The sequence below is a fragment of the Cucumis sativus genome, chromosome 6 (genome assembly GCF_000004075.3).
Source record: "Cucumis sativus cultivar 9930 chromosome 6, Cucumber_9930_V3, whole genome shotgun sequence".
Taxonomy (NCBI): Eukaryota; Viridiplantae; Streptophyta; class Magnoliopsida; order Cucurbitales; family Cucurbitaceae; genus Cucumis; species Cucumis sativus.
Genome location: NC_026660.2, coordinates 29,452,117 through 29,479,317, shown reverse-complemented (window position 1 = coordinate 29,479,317; position 27,201 = coordinate 29,452,117). Strand labels below are relative to the sequence as shown.

Below are 27,201 nucleotides of genomic sequence, written 5' to 3'. Positions count from 1 at the left end.
AATTACAATTTGCAAAATCTTCTCGTACCGTCTACATATATATTTGTTGACGATAATTAAAATTTATTGACAGAATGTAACTTAAAATTATATTGATGTGGTATATAAGCAAGTATTATCCCTTAAATACATATCACAATAAGATTATGATAATTATTAATGTCTTAATCCATTAACCGGTTAATATTAAAAACTCTACAATTTCCCATTTTTATTCGTATTAAACTTTGTATAAGTTTAGTTTTTAACACTAAATTAAAAAGTAAAAGATATCTTAGTTTTATGAAACCTGATGTCAAAAGACATTATTATGATCTTTCACATTTGCAACATGTGTGAAGAACTTAAATGTGACATGACATATATTCCGATCCCCACATGGCAAAGTAAGAAAAAAACAAATGAAACTCAAAATATTCAATTGGCTACTATTAAACTCCACAAGGAAAATACTTAAAGGTTGGAAAAAATATTGAAAAAAAAGTTAGGAGAAAAAAGGAATCAGAGGAATTGTCTTCAAAAGGAAAAGAATTAATGTTGTGAAGATATGAAAGATGGAATGGAACACTGCTAGAGTTCAAGATATACATACCAACAAGAGAAAAGGTTTAAATGAATAAAATTGAAAAGAAAAAACTGTTTGTTTATGTGCTGATTTGAACCAACAGTTGGATGACATATTTTACACACAGGATTTCATTTGGAACATTTGTTACGTGCACACACCTTCCAACAGTTGAATGACTGATTTTGATTTTACACAAAACCCCAAATTCTTCTGCTTTATTATTATTATTATTATTCTATTTTATTTTACCTTTAGGAATATTGAATGAACTATCATGTTTGATCTTCATCATCAACAATGCATATTGCTGATTTGTACGTACAATGTCCATACCATAACTGATAAATCTCTTCTCAACAGCTACAGTGAAACATAACATCGTCAGAGCAACTTATTTTGATTTATTTGGCTGTTTATTTTCCTGGGTTATTTTGATATTTGAGTAGTGAGAGAATAGTCTAAGAAATGTGCAGCTTTTATTTGTATAAAATGCCAAAAAGCCTACAAACGAGGATGGTTTTAGATTTTGGCAGTAGTGGAAACAGTTGAAGTGATTAGATTGTTCTTCCATTTTCTGCCACCAACCTTTGGAACCCTTTTCTCTTTCTCTTACCTTTGTCTTCTTCCTCATCCCTCCTTTATTCTGTTTTCTAATTTCTACACCTTTTTTTTTATTTCATTAGAATTTGAAAAAATATATTTTGTAAACTTCTACAATTGTTCTTTCTAAATATATACAGCTGATATGACATATTTAATTTTAATGGGTGTGGATTAGATTGGATTGGTCTGACCTGCATCTAAGTATTTTTATTCTTGAAAAATGAAGTATGTATAGATATGATTTTCTTTTTAAAAGTTTAGCTTTAGACATTTTTCAATCCAGTCATCATTGGAGTTTCACCTAAGTCTCAGTTGGTAAAAGTTAAAGTTGACGAATAGTGAACTTGTAATGCACAATACTTTCAAGCCAAAGTCCTCTTTGTTACACCATTTGCACTTTTAACCTATGTGTTTATTATTTTATAATAACCAACCCCCCAAAACACACATTATAATAGTAACCAAGAACCCCAAAACGCCCCCTAATTGTTTCACCTACGTGGAAAAACCAACCCATGAAGTTTGAAGCCTATTAAGATGAAAAAGGGTTATGTTGTTCAAGTTGCTTGTTGTTTGTGTGGCTGTCTACACTGCATGCTCCTATGGCAGCTATATATAAACAAAATGGACTAAATTACAAAAGAAAATGCCCAACTTTTCATTTTGTGTACAAATACACCCAACTTTTTTAAAAAAAATTAAAAAGTATCCTCAACATTAGAAAAGGATCCAAACCATTACCGCTAAAAAATTTGAGTGCAAACCGTTACAATTTTGTTTTGAAAATACCCTAAACTATTGAAAAGTTTCAGAAATACTCTTGAACTTAAAAAAGTTAAAAAAGAATTTAGCCTAACAATTAGTGTGTGAACTAAAATTGTTAACATCTCACCGAAAAGATAACTCTAAATTAAAAATGTTTTGAAAATTTTATTTAACTTTATTAGGTTTTATGAGATTGACAATCTCTTCAGATATTGGGAAGAACTTCAACTTGGAGTAATACCCTGCAGCCATACCTAAATGATAGAGGTTTGATATGCTTGTATGTTCTACTCGGTTGGCATGTTTAAATTATCCTAGAAAACAAGAATCATAAGGGTGATTTGAGAAGATTTTCTTAACAAAAACCTAACAGTTAAACTTTTGGTCTCAAGTACTAGAAACTAATATGATGCTCTATTGTCAAGCTACTGATCTAAAGGGAAAGAGGTGGATGCTTAAACTGGTAACCAATATTATGTAATGTAAACAATTACAAAATAAAAATGTCCAACCATATATTAACTTCACACTTCCTATCCAACCGTGTGTCAAAAAGGTTAACTTTACAAAATGGTAAAATGAAAACTATGAAAATTGAAAGCAAGACGCATACTTGCAGAATGATGACGGTTCAGTACCGAAGCTTTCTGAAGATTAAAAACGTCCAAACTCCAAGCACAAGTCATCGATCCAGTGCCAGTGAGCAAAGATGGGTTTATTTTTCTGAAGACAAACAATAAAAGCGTTATTCATAGTGCCATAACCCAAATCAACAAAGTAATTCCTTGAGTCTCAATTATGCTAGAAGAGTTGAATGAATGTGCATCAAAGTCATGGATTTCAGTGCATGAAACATAACAACATCCAGTAGTGGCTAATTATTGCACGCACAGGAAATTAAAATCGAAGCTACCATTAAGCACAACCAGCTTCTAGAGCATTGCTAAAACACATGGATCATATTGATCACCAAATCAATAAAACCACTTGCTGCCCAAAAAGACCTAACGAAAAACTCATCTCAAGACCTAATTCACGCTATAACATCTTTCATAAGAATTAAACTTCATTGTTAAATGTCAAATGAAATAAGCAAATGCACAAATGCACAAAAAAGCCCATTAAATCAATGGAGCTATAAAAGTTTCACTAACTAGTCATGATAAGAGATAGAACAGTCGCCAAAAAGGATTTTAAAGAGATGCTCTATAGGAATCTATAAAAATATCAAGTTTTAAACATCTACTTAGAAGATTTTATACCACAATTTCGGAAATTATTTTGCTTCTTTCTAACCAGATCTCCTAATGGACATCTACAAACCGCTGTCTCGGAGAACCTCTAGTTATCCTTAAAACTTCTGGCCATCACACATTTGAGGAGAAAATAAATAAATACGGTCACCCGGCAGACATAGCAAGGACCCAAAAGGTCAAAAAGTTCCCATCTTAATCTTCTAGAGAACCAACAATGTGAATGAATGGCAGTTGGTAAAGTATAAAAGAAGTAATTACTTATTTGAATAAACTAATTTTGTATTTATCTGTCGAAGATAGACTGAAATAGATATAAAGGAAAAATTAAGAATCCCTCATATCGTTCTATGATTGCTTAGCCTATCCAAAATAAAAGAGGAAAGCTTTTGTTTAACTACAAATTGAGAAGACTCTGTAAATAGAACGATGGAAGCTACAGATTTTCCATCCCTAGATAAGTCCCCATTGGATAACAATCATGCTTCAGTATTAGACCTCATTCACAATCGAACTTTGTACTAATTGGCATCACAAGAGCACGTGAAGCTGTTTTTTTATTTTAAAAAAAGAACTTGTCTGGATGCATACTATAGTGTCAAGAGAAACCATTTCCAGGAATTCAGAACTTAAACGAGGAAACCCCTCCTGACTCAGAAGCTTCAAAATTCATTCTTAGCAATCAAATAACAACAATAAATTCGACAATAATCCCACCTGAATTTCCAACAGATGTTTTTTTTTTTTTTCTTTTCTGGAAAACCCAACATCAAGAATTCGATAAAAAGGCATTGATACGAATGAAAGAAGATACTCACCAAAATCCAAAGTCAGAAATTCAAGGGCGAGCTTCAGGTGCGCTAGTGGAAGCAGAGGAGGAAGGCGAATTGGAATCATCCTGGCGAGAGGGAAGAGGATTGGAGCCTTTAATAACCCAACCGAGAGCGAAGAAGGAGATTCCAGCAAGTATAGCAGTACCCCAAGCGTGTGAGTACCATTTACTGTACTGTTTAATGGCAAATCTCCATTGATCTCGAAGAGTTGCAGGGTCGGGATTTTGGATCTCCGGTGGGTTCGGAAACCGAACCTTGTGGCCTGTGAACTCGGACTTCGGGGCACCGGTACCGACTTCATTCGACATTTTAGGCTGAGAAGGAGAAGGATCGCTGGGAAGATTGGATTCAGTCATGGTGACGGGCAGCAACTTTACTGAGCAAAAGTTCCAGTTCTCAATCCTCAGCAATCTTCTTTTTACAATTACAGCATCAACAGAATCAAAGTCGGTTTCAAGACGGTTTGCCTGAGCCACGTACGGTGGCCTTGGGGACGCTTGATTTACAATTATATCAACACTAATTTAGGGGTTCGTTAATTTTCTCAGTACCATAGGCAATAGTTCGAGATTAGGAGGTGAACGCAACTTTGTTGCTTGAAAAAATATATGTTAATTAAGCTTCAAAATACAACCGACACTAGAAAGACCATTATTTTCAAAAATTTGCTATTGAAGATGGTCAGTTGAAAATATTTAAAGTTCAAACCTCTTTAGTTGAAAACTAGTTGGAGATTTGATTTAACCTATTGGTTGGAGATATGTTTGAACTAGTTAATTTACGATTTGATTGCCAATTAGATTTATTCACGAAATAAATTTCGAGCTGAGAAACATTTACTCAAATTTTCTAGAAAATTCAATGAATCTAGTGAAAATTGAACATGAGATTAAAAAAAATTGTCACATAGTAAGTTTAGGGCTCAATAAGATGTATTATTGAGAAAAAAGAAGATTACCAGAATGGTAATTGAGGCCTAGAAGATTTGAATGTAAATCCCAAGTTTAGAGTTTGTATACGACAAAACCAGGGGAGACAAAACCATACCGAAATAAATAGAAGCTTTCAAGAAGTTTAAACAATATATAATATAAGCATAAGATGAAACTATATTTCCACCCATCATCTTGATTTTCTATTGGTATAAAAATATACGCTTTTACCAAACCTTCATTCAAACATTTACAAATTCTTCAGATAAATCAAACAAACATACAAATAAGAAAACGAGTTTTGGAAAACAATAAGGCAAAGAAATCCCCATGCTTCGGGTAATACCCTATTTCTCCAAAACGAGAATCCAAATGTCCTTAGAGAATAGAAATAGAATAGCACATCATAAGATTGCATCCCAGTGATGTGGTCTAATTTTATTTTCCTTTCTTTTATCTGCCTACAAGTCGCGTGAAGAAGCAGCAGGAGGTATAAGAACGGTGCCTATCAATGTATATCCCTTCCCGGAAACAAATAGATTAATCATTTATTCTTTACGCTGATTCTAACAATTTCAGCCATCCAAGTTTAGATTCTAACAATTCTCAGCAAATCATCCCACCAGTAATCTAGGCCAAAATTTGAAGAAGAAAACAGAAATATATTCTAAATTGATAAGGTATAAAGGCGTAGAGAATAAAGGTTAACCTAATATTAAAAGTCAGAATGAATGGAACCTCTTATGCTGAAGAAGATATCAGAAGTTTACTTGCATAAAATATAAATGTGAACAGAATAATACTATGGTCACTTCTGTGCCAAAGGGAATATTACTTGGTTGCACGGTCACACAGACGTAGAATGATAATATTTGTCTAGGCAAACTAGAAAGTAAAATTGTAGAGATTACATATTGTTCGTCCCAGTAAAAGAGCTTGGAGGGTCCACAGAGCTCATTTCCGAGCTTCTGCTTTCTTCTGTTCTCTGGCTGAAAGAGAGGGAAAAAGGGAAAGTGAATATCAATCAGTTCAATTCAATGTTAGGAGGGAATGGTACTATAACTATAAGAGCTTTTGTGTACTGTTGTATAAATTACCAGCCTTTTCTTCTTCCCTTTTTTTAGCAGCTTCTTCCCTTTGTTGACGAATAAGACTCAAACGTTCTGCATAGCATACCATGAAACAAAATTCAATATCGGACAGTCCAACGAAAGTTCTTCCTTCAAATTTGTTCATGACATTCACCAGCTAACATCAGTGCACAAGATAATAGTTGTTCCAGGACTTAGCATTGGGTTTCCCATGATATTATAAGAGCGCATTTTGAACCAAATTTATATTAAACAATTTAAATATAAAGAAAGTGTGGCATGCAGGTGATTATTTTGAGAGCTCCTACAAGGTTTTCCCTTTTAACTCAGAACAAGAATAAAAAGAAAGCACAAATACTAATCTTGGATGACAGAATGATTATAAAAAATATTCCATTCTCAGAAACATAGAAGGCACACTTAAACCATTGATCATTGAAAAAGGATTACCTAGATCTTTCCTAGCTTGTTCAGTTTTCCCTTGTTCTTGAAGCCTCATGAATCGCTCGTGAGCCTTTTGTTTCTCTATCTCTTCCCTAGTAAAAAAAATAAATACAGAGTAAACTGTGAGAAAAGCATTCCTAAATCTGTCATATCTGTTTCTAGAACAATAATCATAGAAATTAAATAAATGTTGAATATCTGTTAAAACAAACAAAATAGAACTTATAACAACCTCTCACGCCTTGAAAGCTCAGTTGTTTTCCCAATCTGCAACGTGAAGTGAAATTACACATCAACTTTATATCAATGTTCAAATTGTAAAACCATATGTAAGGATGAATATTAACTTACATCAATATCTCTAGCTTTCAAGGTCTTTGGCTTGACCAAGTTAGGATTTTCAATCTCAATAATACCTTGAGTGCCTTTCCTCTGGTAGAATTGACAACAAAAAAAGGAGACTTAGTCTCGCTCAGCTCAAATGAAAAACAACAAGACATGCAGAAAATTAGATTTATGTATAAGGAAGGTCACTGGATACAAACTCTGGGTTTATCTCCCTGATCATCAGATTCATCCCCAGATTCTTGTTCAGATCCTTCCTCAGAGTCTTCCTCCTCCTTGTGCTCAGCTTCTACCTGTAATACTAGATTAAATACCTTGTGTGCACAAAAATAAGTAAAAAGAAAGAGCAAAACCATGCAGTTGAAGAACCAACTGCTGAAAAAAGATGCAGCACATTAGCGTATTATCCATCCTCAATTGACAAAAACAACTGTGGGGCACTATAATGGTAGTGAGAACACACACAAAGATGGGGAGGGGGAGAGAGAACCTGTTTAAACGTGCGTGGACGTGTGGAGGTCCCAGCAACTACAATTAATTCAGAAACTGAAGTTAGCAACTCAAATTTCACCCATCTTAAAGTCTATAAAAAATGAGACTACGAATTGCAGAACCATATGTAAGGATGACAAAAAAAGGTTAATTCCTCGACACCATCAATCTCTCCTTATCTTTTCTATTCTACAAACCAATTCCAAAGCAAAAATCACACAACTAGCGATATAACCAAGACGCTTTATTTAGATTACAAAAGTTTGAGACTCCACAATAAAAAGGTAAGACTCTATCCACAATCAACTAAGCCTAGATTTCACCACCAACCACACCTCCTCATAGTTGCTGAAACTGATCTAAGGATAATTAAGCAACGCCTAAAACAGCCTAAGTCGCTGAATATCCAACATCATTCTACTAGACTCTCCATGTCAAGCACGAAACAACTTTGATTTCAACACTCGAAGAAAAAGAACTCGTAACCTTCAATTTCTCAATAATCGAGCGAACGTGGTTAAAAAAGAGAAACTATTGCAGCAACTCCAAAACAAAACGCATTCTATCCTGCAGTCGAAGTAACTCGTGCATGTAACCAATAAACTTCCTTAAGATTACGAAAATTCTACACTTCATAATAGAAAAGTGAAACTATTTCCGGAATCAACTAAAAGCCTAGATCTCAACACCAACCATCTCCTCGTAGTCGCAGAAACTGATCTATAAATAAGAAATTTATAAGACAGCCTAAAGCACTGGTATATCCAGCATCATTCCAAAAACTGAACTCTCCATGACAATCACCAGGTCGTATCCTTGAAAAACAACTAGAATTCATCACCTCAAATATATAAAATGAAAACAACAGGCAGGGAAATGATAACAATGAAACACAAATATCTCGTGATCTTCAATAATCGAACGAAGGTGGTGGAAAAAAGAGAGAGAATTATTGCTCACGCATGTCTTCAGGGGTAGAGAATTGGCGCCGACCGGTGGGCTTGCTCTTGTACTTTCCTCTTCCCATCGTCGACGAAAAGCAGAAGGGAAAAAGTAGAAGAGGAGCAGAATCGACGTTAGAATAGAAGCCCCCTCTTAGTTAATTTTGTGAAAGGCGAAGTTGGTCCCTGCTCCGCCTTTCCGCCGAGAGGAGAATTTATAGTTGTGTTGCCTTTATTTCTTCCCGTCCCGTTTACATCTCACTCTGCTCAAAAAACGCCAACCGGATTCCCCAAACCCTACCCGAACCGGTACCCAAGAATCAGCTTCATATCTTTTCCCCACTATTTTAATTTTACCCTCATATTTTGACACCTTATTTCATATTTCATTTAACCAATGTTAACTTACAATCTAAATTAATTAAATTTTGGATTACCTTTTAAAACCTTCAAATCCATGAAGTGATCATTTCTTTAAACGTAGATCGTACAAAATTGACAAGTCAATTTTCATAAAAATTATGACTAAGAGTTTATACTAAAAGCATAGAGAAATAATTTTAAATTTATTTTATTTTATTTTATTATTGTTATTATTGTTTTAAGAAAATGGAAATGTTAATTGTAATTTTGGGAGGGTATGTAGAGAAATGGAGGGAAAAGGATGTGGGCACGAGACATCGCTTCTCCGGCGACTCACAGCTATTAGCACTATATAACGAAAACCCTAGCACTCGCTTAGAGGTTTATGGCCATTTCTCCAATGGCTTTGAGTTCGTATTTTATCCAATATTCTCCTATACAGACTATACCAGCTCGCCGACTGTTTGCTATACCCTCAATTTATACTCCCAAAATTGTTCTGAAAAACTCTAGGCATTGCTTTTCTACCTTCTCTTGCTCTGCTGGGAGGCCAATTCCGACGACCGAGGAAGAGGTTCTTCAAGCTGTGCTGGAGTCCGATGAGAAGATTCTTCCCTGCGTTCGGACGTACGAGAATGACTTGTCTCGGCTATCTCTGGTCGGAGGCGTCGATTTCCGGCAGTCTGTTACTGCGGCTGCGGCTGATGGCGGTGAAGCCGCCACTGAGCACCTTGATTCTGGGATGTCTGCAATGGTTGTGGAGACTGTATTCCCGGGAACTTCTGATGAACACAGCACTGTCTCGACTCGGCTGGTTAGTTATTTTTTAACCTGACTGTAATTTGGTGCTCGTTTTAGCTCGCATTCGACGGCGGTGTCTTATGGAACCGATTTCCGTGACTAACAACTATGAATATTCTTCTTCATCGCTACAATTTTCATTTAGGAGACTGAATTCGAATATTGACGTAAACGCCTTCTCCTAAACTTGCACCTGGCATGTTAGCTTCAGGAGCCTCTATTTTAATTTGGATTCTTTATAAAAAAAAACTATGACCGATTTTGAATTCCACCGTCGAAACAATTAACTCCATGATTGATGAATGGGATTGATTTGATGGCGTTCCCTTCTCTGGTTCAATGCTGACTTTAAGAGCTCCTTCACTAATATGTCCGTTTATAGTATTGTTTGATGCTTAAAATTTTGTCTTACTGTAGTGCGATGTTGTCATCTCATGAAATTGGGAGTGTTGTTGTAAAACACTGCTCATTTCTAGAATCCGTCCATTGTATCTCCTCTCCCCTCTCTGGAATATTGTCGTTAGATAAAATTTAGCTATCCGATTGTATTTGTCATTCCTAAGTTGACTGTGTTAACAGTTTTTACCTGCCAGAAAAGTCAGGGAAAAGGCCACGAAGCTCAGAAAGTCTCTCGCTCAAGATTTTAATTCAAGTACCGAGTCCAAAAATATACTTGCTATGACGTTTAGACAAGTAGTATTGCAACAGCTTTGGGACTTTGAACTGGTTGTTTTTACACCCGGATCTGACAGGAATATGGAAGATCTTGAAAATCCAAGAGAGGTTTGTAATTTCGCCTTATTTTCCTCTATTTTGTGTGTTTGTGGATATTTTGTTTGCTTGAAAAATTGAAACATCACGGTAGTATGTCTATGCTGCAGGTTTCGCATGATACTGATAGGTTCAGTTCTCTTATGCATTTCATATCAGCAGGTTCCAATTTCTTTCACTCTCAGTTCATCCGAGGAACGAGCCATCTCTGTTCTTGCAGAAACTGTTTGCATGTGTGCTCTTCAAAATACCGAAGGAAAATTTGTCGATGGAACATCAAGAGGAACTTCAACTAGACTTTTTGGTTGGTTTCGGAAGTCCACAATAGTTGCATCAAAGGATTCTTCAGTTGTTATCCACAAGTTATTTGACAACGAGATAGCTGATCCTAAGAGTCTATTACAAAAATTTAATTCAAATAAGGAGAGCTGGAAACATAGGAATTCCAAATCGATGAACTATTGGTGGATGCCCACTGAACTCACTAGACTAGAAAAGATTGGTGGATCTGAATTCTGTGCATGGGTTAGCGAGTATGTACCTGCTTACAGGCTACAAATTGATGCTCATCAGTTCAATGGCTTAAAATTTGGAGGCTGGAGAGAATTTGTTGAGAATAGGTGGGAAGTCCTTTTGACCCACTCCCAAATGGTATTTTAATCTTTCCTTTTCTGCAGTTCTCAATCAGTATATTTTAATGTGTACTATCCTGTGATTGTATTCTCTCTTTAGCCTAGATCAAGAGTTACCTTCTTGAAGATGCTCCTTTTGCCAAGGACAATAGTTACTGTAAATGTGTATATTCTCTATATGATATTGAGGCACAGCGAGTGCTCAACAAAAACTTATCTTTATGTATTTTTTGCACTTTAAGAATTTCACAGTTAATATTGAGTGGTGTTAAGAATTAAGGATACGAACTTATATTCACACCTATTCAGTTTCAAAGAAAATTTATAATTGAAATATGTATCTCCATGGATATAAAATTGAAACATGTATTACGTGAGATTAGTCAAGGTGCACGTAAGTTGGCTTGGACACTCACGGTATAAAGAAAAAAGTCTATATCATGTAATATTTGCAACCAATGTATTAAATTCTATCCAGTAAAATTTATTAGTGTCTTTGTTATTTTAGCTTATCTATGTTCTTCTTCTTGTGTTTTTTCTATGTATATCTCAAGTTCTATATTTAAATATTCTTTCATTTTAGTGTCTATGTCTTCCGTGTGTCTAGTGAATCCAAAACTTAAGAAAAAGTCTAACACTTGAAGAGATGCCTGACATTAACAGTGTTTATACTTCCTATTCTAAAATATCTCTGACCAATTGTCGTGCAGGTAGGATTGGCTAACATATTAGACATGTTCTATGAAGATGTATATTCTCTGCCCGATAAACAACTGCAATGTGGTGCAAATGTGCATTCTGCTAACTTGTTAAGCAAAAAGGTACCTGCTTGTATGTACGTATTTTTATATAATTATAAATTAATGTTCTTGTTTATTCTGCTAACCTGTGTGTGTATTTGGTTTTGCATTGGTTTCTTTGCAAACCTTACTCAAAGTTGTCGCTTCTTCTTTCTTCTTGGAGCAAAAAGTTGTTTTCTATTGAATTATGTGCTCGACATGTTTCAGCGAAACTATTCCTCATGGGGATTGCTATCCAAGACTTTAGCTGGTGGAGTTTTTCTTGTTGCTATTGGTGCTGTTGGTCAACGATTTATGTCACGGGTTCGTTTGCCTGGACGGTATAGTGCAGAACAGCCTATTACATCGCTTGATGGACTTAGCTCTGTGAAAGATCAAGCTATAGAAGCTGCAAAGGTATTCACCAATATTTTCTCACTCATATTTATATTGAGATATAAAATTTAATATACCAACCTTTTATTGATAGTTGGAAGAATACTGCATCTCAGTTGTAAAAATTATAAAAGATGCCTTTGGTTGGCATGGTGATGTACGCACGGGTAAGAGAGTTGGTGCGTGGATTGGGGATGCTCCTGATTACTTGACGGTGGTTGAATCTGATATTAGAAGTGAAGATGCTCCATCGGGTACGATAGGAGAAGAAAATATTGATGAAGTAAAAGCTTCTGCTCAGGATATTGCTAGTTATCAGGTGATTTGAAAATTTTATTTTCTTTTGCTTTACAGCCTCTTAATGGGGCAATTTAGGGTATATGTCTGCTTACGATGTTTCACAATATGTTAGAAAGTGTGCAAAGACTGAAAGACCTGAGTATTTGGTTTCTCAAATGCTAGTAGTGAAACTTAAGCATAATGATAAAAACTTTCTTTCTATTAAACCACCAATTCATCCAAAAACTTATGCTGGTGGTTAAAGGCAAATTTAATTATATATCACCAACACTCCCCTTCACTTGTGGGCTTGAAATATTTGAAAGACCCAACAAGTGGAAATTGATTTTAATTGAGGAGGAAACAACAATGCCAGAGCTTGAATACAGGACCTCCCTGGACCTCCTGCCCTCATATCATATTAAACCACCAATTCATCCAAAAGCTTAAGCTGGTGGTTGAAGGCAAATTTAATTATATGTCACCAACATTTTCTTATACACAAGGATTTTTTTTATCCTCTGAAAAGGGAGTCATTCAGGTCTAGTTTTCAAGTTGAATTTACTGGCAGTTCCACTACATTCAAACTTCTCCAGGACTTGGTCTTTTCTTCTTAGCCTCACTGATGAGTGACGGAAATCTCCTGTGACGTTGTGATAGCGAAAGCAGGGAATTTCTGCATCTGTGCTTGTTCAGCCTGCCATGAGCGCCATCTGCCCTTCCAAATCAGGTTCATTACCATTTTCTAGTCTGAGCTGTTATCATACCCCAGGATTTGATATATATACGTTAAGGACTGGAGCAGCCTCCATTTTTAGTTCTCCTGTAAACTACTCCCATCTTTCTTTTATATACAAAAAAGAGATGATTTTCTGTCAAAGTTCAAGATTTGTCGTGAGATTTTCATATCGCTTTGACATCACATCACTGCTAGGTTCCCTGTGTCAAACTACCAGTACAAAAACTTTACTGAATCAAAGGGACAAAAATAGTGTTCAAGCCAACCATTCCAATCGTTTACTGACCTATACAATCTTGCATTCTTCTTCCAAAATGATGGGCATACTAATGTTGGATTCCTCTTCCATAATTGTGGAAAATGTTGACTGCAACCCCTTTTCATGGATACATATTCATCCTATTCTCCAGTTCTCTTTCTGCCAGCTTCCAAGTCTTGGCTTACAGGGGATGCCCTCCATTTTAGCAGTTTTTCCTCCATGCCTTTCGTATCAAAATAGAATTGTCATTTGCAAGGTGCAATGGTCTTTATCTTTATCAATCCTAGAGCCTTCTATTTAACCGACATCGATATGATAGAGTATCCTGCTTTGCATGTCTCTCACTAGGATAAACAAGGAGAGAAGCACACGTCTTATCTTAAACTTCTCCCTACTTCAAGGTAAGAATTCCAAATTCAGATTTTCCGTAAGAAAGCTCAACCAACACCACCTTCAAGTTTAGCTGATTGGGACCAAAGATCTCTCTCTAGAAGGGTTTTTTATTCTACTTAGTTGTAAGCTTTCTCTGGGTCGACTTTGAAAATCCTTCCACTTTCCTTCATCATCCTCTTCTCAATGCTCTCATTTTTTATCTCAACACAACACATCGTTTGTCTCGCTTCGAAATGATTTGAATAGTCTTCTTTCATCAAGTTAATTGATCAGAAGTTCAATCCCTAATTGTCATTAATTTATCCCTTTTTAACTAGGCAAATTATATTTTCTCCGATCGAAATATAAAGGGTTTCCATTCCTTAACAAAATTCTGGTTCAAAGATGTATCAAGATTTTATAAGACTGTTGGCACCTTTACCTTTGCAAATTGCAATAATGGTCAGTTTAAACAGAACCTTCTAGGTTGCAAGCTCAAGACTCTGTATATGACATGTTCAACGTTAAAAGTTCTCATACTAGAGTAAAATGACTGTTAAGTACCGCTTTTGTTTAATATTTATAGATAACGTGTTTGTTCACCTGCTTATTAAAACTTAGGTGGTCTTGACGACTGAAGGAAAGATTGTGGGATTCCAACCAACCAGTCGGGTTGCTGTTAACTATTGGGCCGCAAATCCTTTAGCAAAGCAATTATACGGTGGAAAGAATTTGTCCCCGGGTAAGCTAAATTCTTCTTCGTGTAAAATTCATCTTTAATTAACTCCTATCAACTTGTGCACTTATTCATCTTTGTATCAAGCAGGCTTTATTGAAACTGGGTTAAGGATCGAGCGCCCAAATGAGGTTGTCGTAATAGAGTTGCTCATGTCAGTGAAGACTGATGCTTTCTTTGCTTTGGCAAGGCCCGTATATTACTAAATACCCTGAGTTCGCAGCAGGCTCAATTTATAGAAACGCCATCCTTAGAGTGAAATTGGATATTTAGATACTAGTACAGATCTGGTTAGTTCTATAGGCTTCTCGTCTCCCCAATGGAATCGTCTTCCCGTGCATTTTGCATAATTCTCCTTCATGCTGTTGGAGTCATAGAATAGCATAGGAAATTTTGTATTAATGATGTTCAAGTTAGCTTTCATGTTTTGTAATATAAATGCTACGAGGAACCGTTTATATTGATTTAGCATGCATTTGTGCATATTGCTTGGAGGAGATTCATATTACTACTGTCTCAGCTCCACTATATTATCTGTTCTATTTCTCTATTTTCAGTGATAATCCATAACAGCCACGATTTTCAAGTCACGGCGATCTCAAGACCATGTCATAGGTTGAAAAGCTTTACAAGTACTTAAATGAATGTCGTTTTGTTATCAATAATGCCCTTAAATAATCACAAAATTCATTTTATAATTGGTTTTTTAAGTTCTCAACTTATGAAATTCTCTGGGGTACAACTTTGTTTTGAATATTGTATTATAAACTACTAAAAGTATTTTATACGCCATTGCCTTCCAGAAATAAGATTCTATCAGAAGTGCTACAGCTCTTTTCCCTCATGGATTCTCTCTCGGAAAACCATTCCCTTTCCACCAAAGCAACATTATATAGGGTTTACTGGGATGGTTGATTAGCTTTGATTTTGCATCTTTCACAATATATATATGTGTGTGTGTGTGTATATAGAGAGAGAGTAATAACCCTAAAAATGGTTGTCAATCCAAATTCAGCTAATTTGGTAGATGAGATATGAGTAAAATTAGATGGTTCACCTGCAATTGTTAAAAGGCAACACAATGATTGGCCAGCGAACAGCCAAATTGACGAGTAATCTTACTTGTGTAGCTGCAAATGATTTCTAATGCAACTCATGTTATCTACATTTGCAGATTGATACTTCATAACCTCTTTTAGAACACTAGACCACTACACAATGGGGGAAGTAGAGAGCTAAATCTTTCATCTTTAAGGTCCATAAACACAAGCTGAACAGCCATAGAACTTATTCACAAACATTGTAGTCAGCAAATTGAAGTGAAGACTTTATATGGTGGCAGATATTTTTTCTTTTGAAAGGATGGTTGGACATCGTGAATTCTTCCCAAACAGAAGAGAATAAGAGAGAGAAAGAGAGAGAGAGAGAGAAGCTTGTATTGCTTCAGTCTCAAGAATTAAATTCAATGCAAGAAATTCTCCAGTAATGGGAGAGATTGTTACATCTGATTTTCAGTGAAAGCATCATCACAATGGATACCAAAGACAGCTGGGTCCAGAGAGAGCATCAGACAACTAAAGATAGATTGGCCTATTTGCAAATGAAACCTACAAATATTCTCTCCCCTTGTTCTTCAATAATTTCAATCCACTTGCATTCAAAGTATCAAAGCCAGGATAATAGAGGAAGATTCAACAAGAAATATTTCAGTAAATCTACATTTCTGATAATGGTTAACAAGTCGTAACCTTCGAGCAATATACATTTCAATATCTTGAGAGATGACCGAAAAGATTACTCAAGATGTGTATGTTGACAATTGACAGGGAATAAAATAAAAACTAGTATTACCCGCCACATAACATAACATAATGTAAGCGGATTACATATCACTAAACCATTATTGGAGTTTGCAACACCAGCGGAAACAAATATACATCAATACTAAGGCTTCAGCTGAGTTTCAGGTGACTAATCTCCCTCTAGAATCTACCAAATGCAAATTGTAACCCAAAATATTAGGGAAACAACCAGCCTTACCATTTCCAGAAGTTAGAAGCTCCATATGAGGGTGTAATCATCGCAGCTCCCATAAGATAAGTATCAGATAGTATACCATGAGAGAAAAAAGAAAAAAGAAAAAAAGAAGTTATTTATGTTATTTGAGGCCAAAAAGAAAAACCGAATTATGAAAGAATGAACCGTAAACTCGATCCCATCATATTCCGATGGAAACCATGGGAGTATGCAATTCATTCGACAACTGAGCTTCTTAACTATGTAAGGTAATATTCACTCAAATTCTCCACAAGGTAGTCATATTGTGCATGAAGCATATAGTCATATGTTCCACTGGGCGGCATGACTCTATTTCCTGAGGGGTAAACATTTCCAAGACCAACTTTTGTGTTAATCCTGGTCCTCCCCTTAACAAAGCGTTTATTATCAGGAAATTCAGCAGTCAGTCTCCCCATTTGCCTCTGTAAATCAGCAACTGAATCATTAGATACCTTTGCCTTAGAACCTTTTTTCCCATCAACAAGTTTCAGCTCCAATCTATACAAAGCGCAGGCGTCGTACTTGTTAATTTCATATTCATAAAGATGCCACTCAAAGTGGTTCAATGGCTGAGGATCCATGTAATAAGATCTTTTCAGCCCTCCAAACTCATTCATTACTTGCTTTCTTGACTCATGCCAACCACGTCCACTGTAATCAGGCAGTGACCTCTGCTTTCTATTCCCACTCTCAAATGCTCTACGAGGCTTATCAAAGAAAAGCCACTCCCTAATCATTTCACCCTCCAGTATTGACAGATCAAAAAGCTCTGCAATATAAGAAAAAGATGTTGGGTAAAATTAAATTGACCGATCATATTTTGGATGGGAATTGAATACAACCAATTTCAACTATGATTTATAGTATGTGCACTTCCTATTATTTCAAACATATAGGAGATGCAAGAATTTACCAGGAGCATTCCATGGGGATTTCGCGGTGGCAGCTCCTTCACATTCAGGGATACCAACATCTTTCCCTTGTGCCTTTGCACTAAGAGCAGCAAAAAGCAAACCATCCTTCAGACCAATTCCACCAGGTCGTAAAACTGGACCCATTCCAGGAGGGCCTTCATTCAATGCTAAGGCAGCATGGAAGCTGCTACAGTAGTCCTCACACCAATCCATCCCTTGGGCAGGTCGTGGGCAATCCCAAAGTGCACATTTTGGGCCTAAAAAAGCAGCAGGTGGAGGGCAAATGCTGGGACAGTAGCTAGAAACATGAGGAATTGCACCCTCCCCACACAATCCTCTACCATTAAGGATAGAGTAAAAGTTGTGCTCAATGCCCTGATGCAAATCAAACTGATGACACTCCAAATGTGCAGGTCCTTCCAAGTTATTCATAGCCATACCATGAACCCCTGAAGGGGAGTTCTTGCGTTGATCCACTAGAGGGAAGCCTTGTTCTTGGTGTACACGATTCACATTAAATCCCTGAAGTAGGTTAATAGTGATACTAAGAACCTATAATAAAATGTATGAAAGACAGTAGATTCACAAATTTATGAGGCATATTTTGTCAAAATAAAGGCACAACAAACTAGACCAGCAGGGAAGGAACCAACTTCCCCAATAAAATTCATATTCATGCAACTTTTAGAGTTTAAACACATTGCATGGTCAAAGTCCGGGTCATGGGGCAAGAGATAGAAAATCCCATGAAGGGCATGTATCAATAACTCCATGCTTGTATCCCAATGTTCATCTGTGTTAGAGAAAGGGATGGTCAGGCAAATGTCGTGCTGGAAGCAAAATTTGTAATTTCACCAACTATCATAATTCACATGCATGCCGTGACTGCATAACAAGGGCCTAGATGCAAATAAGGGAGTTCACTTTTTTGCTATCATTCCCATATCCAATCTAATTGGAAGTTAAAATCTGATTTTGGCCAAGTGATAGATTCATTTTCAAATCCTGCATCTCTGTTTGCAGTTATTTTTTCTCAGTGTCTTCTGTAAAAGGCAGAATCAACAAAAAAACATCATTGGAAGTTCTAACAAATCAGAGCTTTCCTCTTTTGTTTGAACATACTCCATCACATACAACAACTATCAAGGGCCACAGTTACAAAGGAAAGAGGAGAAAAGATGAACTGCGACAAAATGTAACATCTGTACATAATATGAACATAAAAGGGCATCCCACCTCTTGAAGTGCCATAGTATCTCCAACCTGCAAATTTTGTTCATTAGGTTCAGGCTTAGGAGCAGCTAATGGACTAGACGCATCATCATCCTCCTCGCAAAGTTGTAACAATCGACAAATGTCCGATGAAAATGACCCAAGACTTCCACCCTAAGTCAAACATACATTAAAAATCATTATCCAAAAATCCATGCCTTTTCATTGAAGCTATCGTAATTCATCACTTAAATTCAACCATGCTAGCTGTCATCCTCAATACAACATAATAAACTATGCAGATTATCATATTTATTGATACTCTTCATCTTAACTCTTAAGCACTGAAAAGGCCTACTTGTTGCAAAGAGGATGCTGGAGAAGGCTCGTTCAGCTCAGCTTTCCACTCGCGAAGCATCTGATGGACTTGTTCCTCGAGAACCGTCACATCAACTGTGCGGCTCTCTTTCCTTGCATACTGCAAATCTACAAATATACTTTGTAGATCATCAACCCGGTTCTTTGCCTTATCCTTAAATAGCTTGTGGGAGGCCGACTTGCAACTGGTCTTCGAATGTTTTCCCATTGCAGAACTCTAACTTTTCTCCTAGCCCCTAGGAGTCCACCCAAAGAAGTGCATGTTAGATAACAGACATGAAAATTATCCATTTAAGCAGAGAGGCAGCAAAACAAACCAACTGGTCCACCAAAGGAGAAGCGATAGTAGCGGTAAGAACTATAAACAAATGTCCTTTGCACAAACCCATTAAAAAAATTTAAACAAAATCATACTAATGGGCAAATCGCCTTCAAAGATAAAATCCTCTTGAAGCAACTTCGATTCAGCTAGCTCAAGCAGAGATCAACTTCACAAACAATCGAAATCAAGCAGATCCCACATGAGTACGAGCATCAAGAGACTAAATTTCCCTCTGTGGGGCTAAATTAAACTAATGGGCACAAAGAAAAAGAACTAGAAGAAACGAAAAACAAAAAACAAAAAAACAAATTTCATATCAGATCAAAACCAATAAAGCTCAACATAAAATTACCGAGGAACTCGCAGCAAAATTGGTAGCAGATGAATGGCAAGCCCTAATTCTGAACAGGGCTTGAACCTCCAACAATATGGAGCAAGAAAGTGGAAGGACACCTGTTAGAACAAGAGAAAAGAAACAAGAAAAATGAAAAGTGAAATATTCGCGATGAAGGGACTGATCGAAAAGCAGATGCTCTTCACTTCAACAGTTCAATTCCTTTGATGCCTCAAATTTTCATTCCAATTTTCTTCTCTTTAAATTCCTTAATTTTGTAGGTGGGAGTTAACAGTTACGGATGATTTTTGCTTTTGAGAGCTCTATAAGCATTTTTCGTCTTCTTTCCCACCGCCTTCTTATATATCTCACCAACAAAATTACAAATTTTAAATTCCATAAAATATATATTAATGACACTTTTTTACTCTCATTTACTTGTTAATATTAATTCATTAAGATTAATTTCTCAATTAAGACTTTCTTTGGGGAGGAGAGATTCTCTATTAAGTCTTAAGCATCCATTTCAGTTATCAATTTCATTGGTTCTTGGAAATATTACAATCTAACTTTCCCATGTGGAATCCAATTTATTACTAACAGAATATTGTTTCTCTTTCTTTCTAGCTTTCCAAATTTTAGAGACCCTTTTCTCTTAATTTCTCAATTACATAGAAATAGAAATACAAGGGTATATTTCAGAATACAAAACAAAACAAAAAAAAACATATGTTTAAATTATAGCTCAAAATATCTTCATTTTTTTCCATGTACCTTTTTACACCTTTTTTTTCTTTTTAATCTTTTGTACTTTGATACACTTATATATGAAATTAGCAAAACATTGTTATGTATAATACTATTCTTCAATTTAGAATATTGATTATGAAAAATAAACCTTGAGAACTTATTTATTAAAAAACTTCTTTGAAACAGCTCCTAAATTTCTCCTATGCCTGTATGAGTGTCAGTGTAAAACGTCATTATTGAAATAACAAAATCATACTAAAAAAGATGCAGAGTTTTGATGGAGATTAGAAAAACAGTTCATCTAAAAGAAAGGCTAAAAAAGTGATAAAATCTCCAAAAGAAAAAGGCTAAACATTTTCTACCAAGAAAAATGATGGGTTGAGATAAATAGAAGAAGAAAGGAATAAAGGACATTTCCACTATCCTATTCCTATCTCTTAGATTCCCATGTTATCTCTACACCATACTTGTCCTTTCAAAACACTATTTCATCTCTCCATTACATTTATTATTCATACCGTATTTTCGAGAAACCTATAGTCAAAAAAATTAAGAAGTCAGTAGAGTTGAATCTTCATCTCTACATGTATGAAATACTTTTAACGTGAAATGTTAGAATCTTTCGCTTGCCTTTCATGTTTAAGATATCGATATTATTAGAATTTAAAAATTAAAAAAAAAAAAGTATATGTTAATCAAAACATAAAAAGGTGGGAAGGTTTTGTTTGAACTGAGAAAATGGTGCAAAAATTTATACCAAACAGGTGGTGGGATGCATGAGTCTTGAAATTGAAGTCAACGGGTCTTTATCAAGAGTAGAGCTACACAGAGAAGTAGCCAATCAAAATTTGAAAAGTAAAGATCCACATGGTTCTTTGTGTTAATAATGACTACTTTTTTCAAGGAATAATAACTAATGGACAAGAATTATGTGATAAAATCAGTTCACAATATGTCACTATAGTCAATAAAGTGTGATATGTTCAAAATTTATCTTTCCCATCGAAAAGACAAAAAAAAAAAAGTAATGCTAATCACTACAGAATTCATTAATACACTTTTTAAGACCAACAAGAAAACACTTAAAAGAAGAGTAGTAATATTGAAGCACTTCTCTAGCAAAAGTGAAGAAAAAGGATATTTTCATGGAAAGTTGGGTTAGCTTATGAGGGAAGGCAGAGTTTAGAGTCGTTAATCAAATTATATAATAGCCGAAGTTTCGTTCATTTACTAGATACTTTGAACAGTGTTATACCCCATTATCGCAGGGGGACAGGAAGAATTTTATTCGAATAATGTTCATGTACAGATATAAAAAACAACTAATATCAAAATCAATGGGTTCAAAAATGGTGTGATCTCAAAAGAATTAGGAGAATACACCTTCATTTTTCAAAAGCAAGTTGATGAAATCACATCCTTTAGTGGACAAACTGGCAACATGATCAAGCGGGCTTTGCTGAATTCCCACTTTCTGAATTAGCATGTTTGAAGTTCAAAATACCACCAAGACCTCGTCCTTTAGCTGCTTGTTCCAATTCTACAAGTTTATGCTTCAAGAGTTCCATTTCTGCTACTAAGCTTTCGTCTCTTTGCCTCAATGCCTACACATAATAAACCAAATGTGACAAACTTAATCAAAAAAGATTTGTTCTATAGATTGGACAAATATCTGTGACCTTAGTTCTAAATATAATAAACCAAATGAGAGCGAAATTACAAGACGAAAAACCTGAAATTTAATATTAGTTTTTAGATATATTCATAAGTTTGTTTCTTGAGAGGAGCTGCTGTTTGATTGGCCAAAAAATTACACAATTGGATTGGTGAGCTAGAAGTGGTGAGGTATACAGGAGTTGATTCCTTATGGGAATAAGTTCACTTTGTTGCCAAACCCCTGATCGGTCATTCCAACAGTAATATTTCTTAAGGTCGAAGGATTAGTTCTTATATCCCTTACATCATAACCTTACCTCACCTCAACTCCTCCATTCAAGTGGTTACAATAGAAAGAGAACAAGTATAGCACTATTTTTCTCAGGTTCATATTCTAGATTCCAATAAGTAGTAACAGATATATATATATATATATATATATATATATATATATATATATATATATAGCTTCTTAATTTCATGAATTTTGTTATTGATGATCATCAAATTTGTTATAGCAAGTCTCAATGACCTCCACAAAGCATAGAAAAAGATACGAGTGTTGCACTATTTTTCTCAGCTTCATATTTTAGGAAGTGGTAATAGATATATATAGCTTCTTAATTTCATGAATTTTGTTATTGATGTTCATTGAAATAAATTCTCGTAAGTCCCAACAAACTATACAGAGCAATCCTGTGGGGAAGCAAACTTATTTCTGCTTGTTCATATTTTCAGCCAGACTTGCCATCACCATGGTCTGTCTGAACCTAAAAGGCTTGTTTGAAAACTGTTCAAAGAAGTTTTGTTTAAAAGCTATTTTTAAGAATTGCGATTCAAAGAACTTGTAAAAGATAATGTTATTGCATACAGGTTGATTTGTAGAAATTATTGATCTTAAATTAAAGCTTTGAAATGGAAGATAATATTGTACATTTAAAAAAAAAAAACTAATCAACCGTGAGAACACAATCTCCTTAGAAACAATTCTCAATCGAGCTATCATGAAGCAATTCAAACAGTCATACTACTAAAGAGCAAAACTTGATTTACGAGTTTTGTTCTCTTATGCCAATGAAGAAAATATCATTACCTCAATTTCTTGTCTGCGTACTTCTTCTTTTCTGGCTTCTGACCTTGCACTTCTTTGAACCTCAAATATCACTACTGCTCCTGCTACCTATAAAGTTCCAAAAAATTAAAACGTGAAAGAACTATCAATGAAATAAAGAGGTGAGAAGTTTACAGGCGACCAAAACAGGAATTATAAGTCTAACTCTCAAACAGCAAATATGTCTATACACTCCTCTTCTTTTGTATCGGTTTTTCAAAGGATTGTATTCCCGACAATTTGGAATGTAAGAGCAAATTATCAAGCATAATTCTTTAGAAGAAAAAATGAACCCAAATAAGCGTGACACTTCCAACATTTTCTTATAATAAAATAAATATGCACAATGCTTCACAAATGAGCTCCTTAGTTTCCGATATAACACTAAATACCCGTAGAATATTTAGTTGATCAATACTTGCTATGAAAGGTCAAAAGCACATACATGGTATATAGTATGTTTCAGTTTAGACATTGTAAACAAAAGAAAATAAAGTGATTCAAATTTGAAAATGAATATTTACCGTGAATACAAAAACCTCGCCAATCAGGTCTACAGCAGCCTGAACCGCTTTCTCCTCATCCAGGGGGCGAATTTCTACATCAGTTGCATGACTATATATGCGTCTTTGCATTTGTGTTGACATCCGATGGTTCATCTGTCAGTTACAGCATTGAAGAAATGCAGTCTTAAGAATAATTCATAAAGTAACACTTGCAGTATACAAACTATCATTCAAACATGAAGCACCCACTTTAATTCTGATATTTGAGTGTCTCCCTAGATAATCAATGCAAACAAACCCTTTGAAGATTATACTTTCTTAAGCATCTACAATTAGACATACTAAAACTGATTGCTTCTATGGAAATGTTTGGCCCAAGAAGTTGAGAAGTAGGAACAGTCAACTCCATCCCTTGTTTGGCCCAAGAAGTTTGTGGACTACGAATAATAATCAATTTTATATTTTATCAACTACTTACACCATCCGGTTCAGAAGTTCACAACTCCATAGACTTCATGACTCCTTTGAGCTCACTACTTCACTACTAGCCCCAAACACTCTCTACATGACTTAAGGTAAAACTCCCCCTCTTGTTCTTCAATGATGAAGCCCAGGTTTGTAAAGGCGAAAGACAATACCTGGATAGAGTATTTGGAAGTATTCAATCAACTCTACTTCAAAAGTTCCTTCCCCTTAGAGGCTGAGTAGATATTACTATAATATACGTCTCAAAGTTTGTTAAGGCGTAGTTACAGGGGATTACAGTGGCTTCTCTATATAAAAGATGCACTATGGCACCACAAGGGTCAGCTGCACCCTTTGAAGCAGGAGAAAAAGAACTCTACGCTTTCTATAGAAGTTTTTCAAGTAGGAATTGGAATAATAATAATAATTTATGTATAAAAAAAAGAAACGCTTCTCTATAATCATTTCATCAAATTTTGGCATCGTTTGGAGAATCAAATTATTACAAGTTCTTTGCTTATTTGAATGCTTGTTCTAGAGGAAAGACTTCTACCCGATGGATTGGATTTGAGGTCCTGGTGTAACTTGTAAGCATTGTTAACTTTGGCATCAATGAAATTTATATGACCTACAAGGCTTACAACCTATTTGTGTAAAATTTTCCAAGTGTTTTAGCCAATAGAATGATAACAGTTCTGCCTTGCATTACATCAGAAGCTTAGTTTGAATTTGAAGGACACTGTCAAATTAATGCTCCCCTCTTGATAGCTAATAACACAGTGACTGAGTGATTTAGGAAGAAAATAGCTGGTTTTCAAACTAGATACTGGAAAAGCTCATTGATGTTAAGATGGAGAAAAATAGGACATAAACTTGGGTGGAAAAACTACATTAGTAGTAGTTGGTGAGTTGATTAAATAAGTTTGTTAGAGCATCATTATCAGTGGTGAATCGAGTGGGTTTTCTCACATTTGCCCTTCAAGCTAATCGCTAGAACTCCATGGGCAGACATGTAACATAAAGCTTTCCAACATCAGCTTGAAGCTTGAGACAGCTTATAAAACGACACTATACACGGAAAAAACTAATGCAACGCGATATTTCTAGCTAATTGAATACTCTACAGACAACTCTTTATTTTACTATTACCCAATCCAATTGGTGAAAAGAAAACTACCTCAGTTCAAAGAAGACTGGAAAGACAAAGGATGAGTTCTATCATACAAAGAAAGAATTTGAAGATAATTTGCACAGGGAAGTTTTCTCCTACTTTTTGTATAATTTCCAAACAATTCACTAAACACATATAAATGTCTTTATGTGATCAATCTTTTCATATTAAATTACTAAGCTCACTACAGGTTGCAAGTTTAATATTTTGGGTTTAGTAATCAAAATAGAGTAGGTTTCTAAATGACATCTTCTCTCAACTTCATATTAATATTCTTTGAGTCGACACATGGAGAAGAGTATTGAAATACACATGAATGGTTAAAAGGACCTTCCTTTTAGAACTAGTGACCATTTTCAGAGAACCCTCAGAAATTTTAATGCATAGAAATTGCTTTCATTGGAATATAGTTATAAATTTATAATATAACTTTGGTCTCTAAAGTTTACCGCTAAATATTAAAATTAAGAGCGGATAAGTTGAAGAGCTTCTGAACTTCACTCAAGATGAGGATTCATCATCTCGTAGGGTACAGGTGCTACGTTAATTTCATTTGGCAAGGGAAACATTTTGAAGAGCTTCTTAACCCCAACAAGCACCACTCCTTCAGGAGACGTTAACGCATAAATGAATTATCAAAACCAATCAAATCAGAGGAGAAAAGCTAGAAAGTAGACCATGACCATTTGTTATAAAACAACAACAGCTCAACAAAACGTGCTCTTGTATAGATCAGAACAGAACAGAACAATCAATCGTAACCAAACAATCAAGAACCCATGAGCTAAACCCAGGTAAAAATGGAAAAACGAGCAGATGCACCGGTAAAATTATATATACCTGGGCCACGTTAATGATGAACTGCCTAAATCTGGGGTGCAACGCAGCTTGTTTCTTGAGTCTATTACCGAGTGGCTTGCTCAGAGTTTTCAAAGCCAGGGTTCCAAGCTTCAATAACGGGAGTACCATTTCCTACAGCTAAGAGGGCTGATCGGATTTGAAAGCTAAAAGGGTCAAAGGAAATGAAGATCAATGAATAAAAAATTGTCAAAGAAGATGAAGATGAAGATGGGTCATTGATGATCAATTGAGTTTCTTGGGGAAGAAGGAGAGGCGAGCCATTTGCAAACGCGGAATTATGGGAGGAAGAGTTTGGGTTCCCCGCTAACAAATTTTACGAATTCCCGATCAGCTAATTGGAGTGTGGGACCAACGTCAAGAAGACGGAGTCGAGTCGAGCCGATGACTTTTCATTCTATTGGTCGCCGCCTTCGTCTCCTTAACCAGTCTGAAGCGGGTGCAGAGTAAAAGAGGCCATTGGAGCTTACAATTTTTTTAATGGAAGTCAGATCTGGAAAAGCAAATAAAATAAAAATAACAGTGTTAAAATTCAAATTATGCCCTCTAAAGTCTAAACCTCACCTTTTCCATTTTGAACTTTCAATTTCATTCAAAGGGTTGCGTTACCACCCAAATTTGATTGAAATCAAAAGTAATATCCATACAACGCAACCAATTTTAACATCATCCACCTAACCTAACCAAATTACTACACTAACAAAAAATATCGAAGTTATTAAGGAAAATAACAAAAAGACCGCAAATATATTAAACTTTGTTAGAATTTATCAATAATAAAAGTAATTATATAGCAAATATTCTTCTATTAATTTAAAATGTTGTTGATCCTAAAATTACAACCAATCATAATTGGAGTTGGCTCGTTAACTTTGTCTTTTGAGCAAATTAAATTGTCTGGGAGCCACCATGATTTCCAATGGCCCAAAAAGGAGTTATGGGCAGCAAGGGGTAGACGGGCCATGATTGGACAGGCCCAAACAAATATTAAGTAGACTTGAAATGATAGAATCCATAAATAGGGAGCCAATCAGGCAGGCGGGGCGCGTGCGGGGTCGAGTATTTGGATCCG

The 27,201-nt window shown here is 35.5% G+C and overlaps 5 protein-coding genes across 6 annotated transcripts; 1 reads left to right on the top strand and 4 right to left on the bottom strand.

Moving 5' to 3' along the window:
* Positions 1-2,390: 2,390 nt before the first annotated feature.
* On the bottom strand, positions 2,391-5,320 carry LOC101219058. The gene is made up of 2 exons (XM_011659930.2): positions 4,008-5,320; positions 2,391-2,659 (listed from the first exon to the last, which is right to left on the bottom strand). Exon 1 carries the CDS (start codon positions 4,376-4,378, stop codon positions 4,028-4,030), a length of 351 nt encoding a protein of 116 aa, XP_011658232.1. The 5' UTR covers positions 4,379-5,320; the 3' UTR covers positions 2,391-2,659; positions 4,008-4,027.
* Positions 5,321-5,669: 349 nt separating this feature from the next.
* LOC101219298 (28 kDa heat- and acid-stable phosphoprotein) lies at positions 5,670-8,626 on the bottom strand. The gene is made up of 8 exons (XM_004134630.3): positions 8,287-8,626; positions 7,325-7,362; positions 7,035-7,127; positions 6,841-6,921; positions 6,722-6,756; positions 6,496-6,581; positions 6,052-6,117; positions 5,670-5,943 (listed from the first exon to the last, which is right to left on the bottom strand). Exons 1-8 carry the CDS (start codon positions 8,351-8,353, stop codon positions 5,909-5,911), a joined length of 501 nt encoding a protein of 166 aa, XP_004134678.1. The 5' UTR covers positions 8,354-8,626; the 3' UTR covers positions 5,670-5,908.
* A 272-nt stretch (positions 8,627-8,898) lies between these two features.
* On the top strand, positions 8,899-14,980 carry LOC101222138. Of its 2 annotated transcripts, none has more exons than XM_011659928.2 (8): positions 8,899-9,444; positions 10,011-10,214; positions 10,362-10,853; positions 11,545-11,655; positions 11,842-12,030; positions 12,104-12,328; positions 14,280-14,400; positions 14,485-14,980. In XM_011659928.2, exons 1-8 carry the CDS (start codon positions 9,016-9,018, stop codon positions 14,598-14,600), a joined length of 1,887 nt encoding a protein of 628 aa, XP_011658230.1. In that variant the 5' UTR covers positions 8,899-9,015; the 3' UTR covers positions 14,601-14,980. The 2 variants fall into 2 exon arrangements, with proteins under 2 accessions (XP_011658230.1, XP_004134942.1); XM_004134894.3 differs by having other exon boundaries at positions 8,900-9,444; positions 10,365-10,853.
* A 1,104-nt stretch (positions 14,981-16,084) lies between these two features.
* LOC101219536 (transcription factor VOZ1) lies at positions 16,085-19,991 on the bottom strand. Its single transcript, XM_004134631.3, has 5 exons — positions 19,631-19,991; positions 18,937-19,192; positions 18,603-18,752; positions 17,366-17,888; positions 16,085-17,221 (listed from the first exon to the last, which is right to left on the bottom strand). Exons 2-5 carry the CDS (start codon positions 19,162-19,164, stop codon positions 16,671-16,673), a joined length of 1,452 nt encoding a protein of 483 aa, XP_004134679.1. The 5' UTR covers positions 19,165-19,192; positions 19,631-19,991; the 3' UTR covers positions 16,085-16,670.
* A 1,552-nt stretch (positions 19,992-21,543) lies between these two features.
* Positions 21,544-26,704, bottom strand: LOC101219777 (OPA3-like protein). Its single transcript, XM_004134632.3, has 4 exons — positions 26,112-26,704; positions 23,654-23,788; positions 23,112-23,198; positions 21,544-21,966 (listed from the first exon to the last, which is right to left on the bottom strand). Exons 1-4 carry the CDS (start codon positions 26,238-26,240, stop codon positions 21,808-21,810), a joined length of 510 nt encoding a protein of 169 aa, XP_004134680.1. The 5' UTR covers positions 26,241-26,704; the 3' UTR covers positions 21,544-21,807.
* Between the last annotated feature and the right edge of the window lie 497 nt (positions 26,705-27,201).

Excerpts from the sequence above, each read along its gene's own strand:
- LOC101219058 (XM_011659930.2), bottom strand. The coding sequence starts at position 4,378 with ATGACTGAATCCAATCTTCCCAGCGATCCTTCTCCTTCTCAGCCTAAA.
- LOC101219298 (XM_004134630.3), bottom strand. The coding sequence starts at position 8,353 with ATGGGAAGAGGAAAGTACAAGAGCAAGCCCACCGGTCGGCGCCAATTC. Across the intron at positions 6,922-7,034 it reads ATCAGGGAGATAAACCCAGA|AGGAAAGGCACTCAAGGTAT; the intron begins GTTTGTATCCAG and ends CAATTCTACCAG. Across the intron at positions 6,757-6,840 it reads TGAAAGCTAGAGATATTGAT|ATTGGGAAAACAACTGAGCT; the intron begins GTAAGTTAATAT and ends TTCACGTTGCAG.
- LOC101222138 (XM_011659928.2), top strand. The coding sequence starts at position 9,016 with ATGGCCATTTCTCCAATGGCTTTGAGTTCGTATTTTATCCAATATTCT. Across the intron at positions 9,445-10,010 it reads GCACTGTCTCGACTCGGCTG|TTTTTACCTGCCAGAAAAGT; the intron begins GTTAGTTATTTT and ends CTGTGTTAACAG. Across the intron at positions 12,329-14,279 it reads AGGATATTGCTAGTTATCAG|GTGGTCTTGACGACTGAAGG; the intron begins GTGATTTGAAAA and ends ATTAAAACTTAG.
- LOC101219536 (XM_004134631.3), bottom strand. The coding sequence starts at position 19,164 with ATGGGAAAACATTCGAAGACCAGTTGCAAGTCGGCCTCCCACAAGCTA. Across the intron at positions 18,753-18,936 it reads CAGCATCCTCTTTGCAACAA|GGTGGAAGTCTTGGGTCATT; the intron begins GTAGGCCTTTTC and ends TGTTTGACTTAG. Across the intron at positions 17,222-17,365 it reads ATCCCCATGGAATGCTCCTG|AGCTTTTTGATCTGTCAATA; the intron begins GTAAATTCTTGC and ends CTTATATTGCAG.
- LOC101219777 (XM_004134632.3), bottom strand. The coding sequence starts at position 26,240 with ATGGTACTCCCGTTATTGAAGCTTGGAACCCTGGCTTTGAAAACTCTG. Across the intron at positions 23,789-26,111 it reads TCATCATTAACGTGGCCCAG|ATGAACCATCGGATGTCAAC; the intron begins GTATATATAATT and ends TGTAACTGACAG. Across the intron at positions 23,199-23,653 it reads GCGAGGTTTTTGTATTCACG|GTAGCAGGAGCAGTAGTGAT; the intron begins GTAAATATTCAT and ends GGAACTTTATAG.